Source organism: Propithecus coquereli, unplaced genomic scaffold, assembly GCF_000956105.1.
Source record: "Propithecus coquereli isolate 6110/MARCELLA unplaced genomic scaffold, Pcoq_1.0 Scaffold483, whole genome shotgun sequence".
NCBI lineage: Eukaryota > Metazoa > Chordata > Mammalia > Primates > Indriidae > Propithecus > Propithecus coquereli.
The window spans coordinates 1,793,954-1,797,220 of NW_012150652.1; the positions used below are offsets into that span (position 1 = coordinate 1,793,954).

General features: G+C 46.5%; 1 protein-coding gene across 1 annotated transcript in view; it reads left to right on the top strand.

The window, feature by feature from the left end:
• Positions 1-3,136, top strand: part of WWC1 (WW and C2 domain containing 1) — a 146,355-nt gene extending 143,219 nt beyond the window's left edge. Inside the window, exons 22-23 of the mRNA XM_012655765.1 lie at positions 987-1,108; positions 2,321-3,136. Coding sequence (XP_012511219.1) covers positions 987-1,108; positions 2,321-2,387 — 189 coding nt within the window. The 3' untranslated portion in view covers positions 2,388-3,136. The remainder of the gene's footprint in view (positions 1-986; positions 1,109-2,320) is intronic.
• The last annotated feature ends 131 nt before the right edge of the window (positions 3,137-3,267 follow it).

Below are 3,267 nucleotides of genomic sequence, written 5' to 3' on the forward strand. Positions count from 1 at the left end.
CTGGGCTCAAGCGATCCTCTTGCCTCAGCCTCCCAAGTAGCTGGGACTACAGGCACGCACCATGACACCTGGCTAATTTTTCTATTTTTAGTAGAGACAGGGTCTCGCTCTTGCTCGGACTGGTCTTAGACTCCTGAGCTCAAGCGATCCTCCCACCTTGGTCCCCCAGAGTACTAGAATTACAGGCGTGAGCCACTGTACCCGGCCATCTCATTTTTTACTAATACCCTGTATACTTATAAACAGGGTTATAAAAAGAGCATTAAGGGAAGATAGAAAATTAGAAAACTTTAAGGAGGAAAAGGAAATAAATATATCCCAAACCTAACTGTAGTTGCCATTTATCTTTGAGCATACTAGTAGTCAAGGCAAAAAGAGATAAGAAAACAAGTGCCTAAGTGCCCTGTCTTCACACTTGCTCTTGGCCAAAAAGCTGAGCAGCGATATGTGCTCTGCCTTAAGAAAACATGAACTAAGAAAACTTGACCTTTCACATAGTAAAAAAAATAGTACATCTATGACTTCTACCAAAAAAACCATTTAAATGATGGCTTTGTTGACCAAAATTCTGTCTTTGTCCTACGTGTTCAAGTATATAGGACATGGATATTTTAGAGTGTTCTATGGTTTGTTCTCAATAGTGCTTGCATGGGTTTACATCAGGAGGAAGGGGCTCTTAGGCACCACTGCATGACTTGGAATTGGGTTTCCACCACTTCTTCTCCACCAGGCAGCCCTCATCTCTTCACTTCCTCAGATCCACATAGGTATTCAGCTCCCCGGCCCCCGAAATCTGGCCACTGGGACAGATGATGTGCACACTTCCCACTGTCATCCTGAATGAAGCGGACCCCGTGGTGGAGCAGGAAGCACGAGGGTGCCCTTGCTCCAGTGGCCTCCTGGCTTGTACCAGTGAGTTCTCCGTGGCTGTCCTGTTCTAGAGGCCCCTCTACCACCTCAACGCCTTGCTTTGCCTTGCCCTGCAGATGGACCGAGCAGAGCACAAGGGTGAGCTCCAGGCAGACAAGATGATGAGGGCGGTCGCCAAGGATGTGCACAGGCTTCGAGGCCAGAGCTGCCAGGAGCCCCCAGAAGTTCAGTCTTTCAGGTAAGCAGAAGGCACGGCCAGCCCACCTTCCTAAGTCATCTTTTCATGGTCTCACTGCTCCTGTCCTTGCTCACAGAGCACCAGCTTTCTCTGTAACAGATGTTCCTCTTCTGCTAAGACATCCCTGGCAATCCCTGAGCTCTGCAGTGCTCTTCCCTTGGCTGTCTTTATCAGTCCCCACACAACTTGAGCTAATTTGTTAGATCCTCTTGTTTAATGAATGAGCCACCTGCTCCAGCCTCCCTCTTAGTGTTTCCATCACTGATAATTGCAGAGGGTTGGCTGAATGATAAATATGCTGGGGGTGACAGATGCCCACTGGGCCTCCCTCCCTCTGCTTGCTGCCTGCCAGGATCTCAGGGAGGTGCTTTCTTGCCGTACTGGACCCATGCTTATCCCAGGAAGGCCCCAAATGCCATTTGGCCTGAGCCTCCCATCCTAGCATTTAGACTTGTGATATCCTCTCAGATAAGGTAATATTTGTGTATGTGCAACCATAGCTCACTGCAGCCTTGGACTCTTGGGTTCAAGTGATCTTCCTGCCTAAGTAGCTGGGACTACAGGTGCATGCCCCCATGCCCAGCTAATTTTTCTTCCTTTTTTTTTTTTTTTTTAAGAGACAGGGTCTCACTGTGTTGCCCAGGCTAGAGTGCCATAGCATCAGCCTAGCTCACAGCAACCTCAAATTCCTGGGCTGAAGCAATCCTCCTGTCTCAGCCTCCCGAGTAGCTGGGACTACAGGAGCGAGCCACCACACCTGGCTAATTTTTCTTTATTTTCAGTAGAGATGGAGTCTCACTCTTGCTCAAGCTGGTCTGGAACTCCTGAGCTCAAGTGATCCTCCCGCCTTGGCCTCCGAGAGTGCTAGGATTATGGGCGTGAGCCACCGTGCCTGGCTCCTAGGGCCCTTTTGAACTCTGAGAGTTCTCTGATTTGAACTGAAGATAGTTGGTCATGCTAATAGGTCCTCTAAAACAGTGGTTCTCAACCAGGATGCTTCCCCCCTCCTCCAACATTTGGCAGTGACTGTCTTTGGTTGCCATAACTGCAGGCCAGGGTTACCTACTAGCGTCTGGTAGATAGCCAAGGATGTTGCTAACCATCCTGCAGTTAATCCACAGGACAGTCCCCACAACAAAGTATTATCCTGCCTGAAATATCTATAGAGTGAGGTTGAAACACACTACTCTAAAGGGATGGCCTCTTTTATAGGGAGAAGATGGCATTTTTCACCCGGCCTCGGATGAATATTCCAACCCTCTCTGCAGATGACGTCTAATCTCCAGAAAAGTATTTCCTTTGTTCCACTGACCACGCTGTGAACGTTGACTGTGGCTAAAGTTATTTATGTGGTGTTATATGAAGGTACTGAGTCACAAGTCCTCTAGCGCTCTTGTTGGATTGAAGACGAACAGATTTTTTTTAGTGTGGGTTCTATTGTTATTATTTAAAAAAAGAGAGAGAGAGAAAAAGAAGCCCACCAAAAACAGAAACAAACAACAACAAAAAAAACCAGCATTAAAATGACAAGATTGTATAGTTTGTATATTTAGGAATGTATTTTTGGGAAAGAAAATTTAAATGAACTTAAAGCAGTGTTGAGTTACTGCTTTTCTTAAAATCATTTAGATTTTTGTTTGTTTGTTTGTACAGCTCTACCATTTAGAGGTCTTACTGCAATAAGAATAATGTTTGGGGGACGGTAATCCTAAAAGGACGTCCTGTGGATGTCACAGTACAGCTAACCTTTCCTAGTTAACATATTTTGTACAATATTAAAAAAAATGCACAGAAACCGTCGGGGGAATTCAAAGGTGCATCCACGAATCTTTATGAGCTGTGATGTGTTTTTAAGTGGCCGCCTGACTTGGAGGGGCAGTGCCAAGCTGGCCGAGCAGCCCGCCTGTGCTGGCGACAAGCCATGCCGGTCTCAGACGCCCAGTGAAGCCACTGACATGAGTGAGGGGAGGGCTGCAGGGAACTCCGTTCAGTTTTATCTCCATCAATAAAGTGGCCTTTCAAAAAGAACTTCCTCTCGCTCTCTTTTTCTCTCCCACCCCTCATTCCGCCTGCATTTCCCTGATTTTTGACTCTTCCCTTTCTAATCACTTCTTTACCATCCATACCCAGTCCTGGAAACTTCTTTTTTTTTTTTTTTT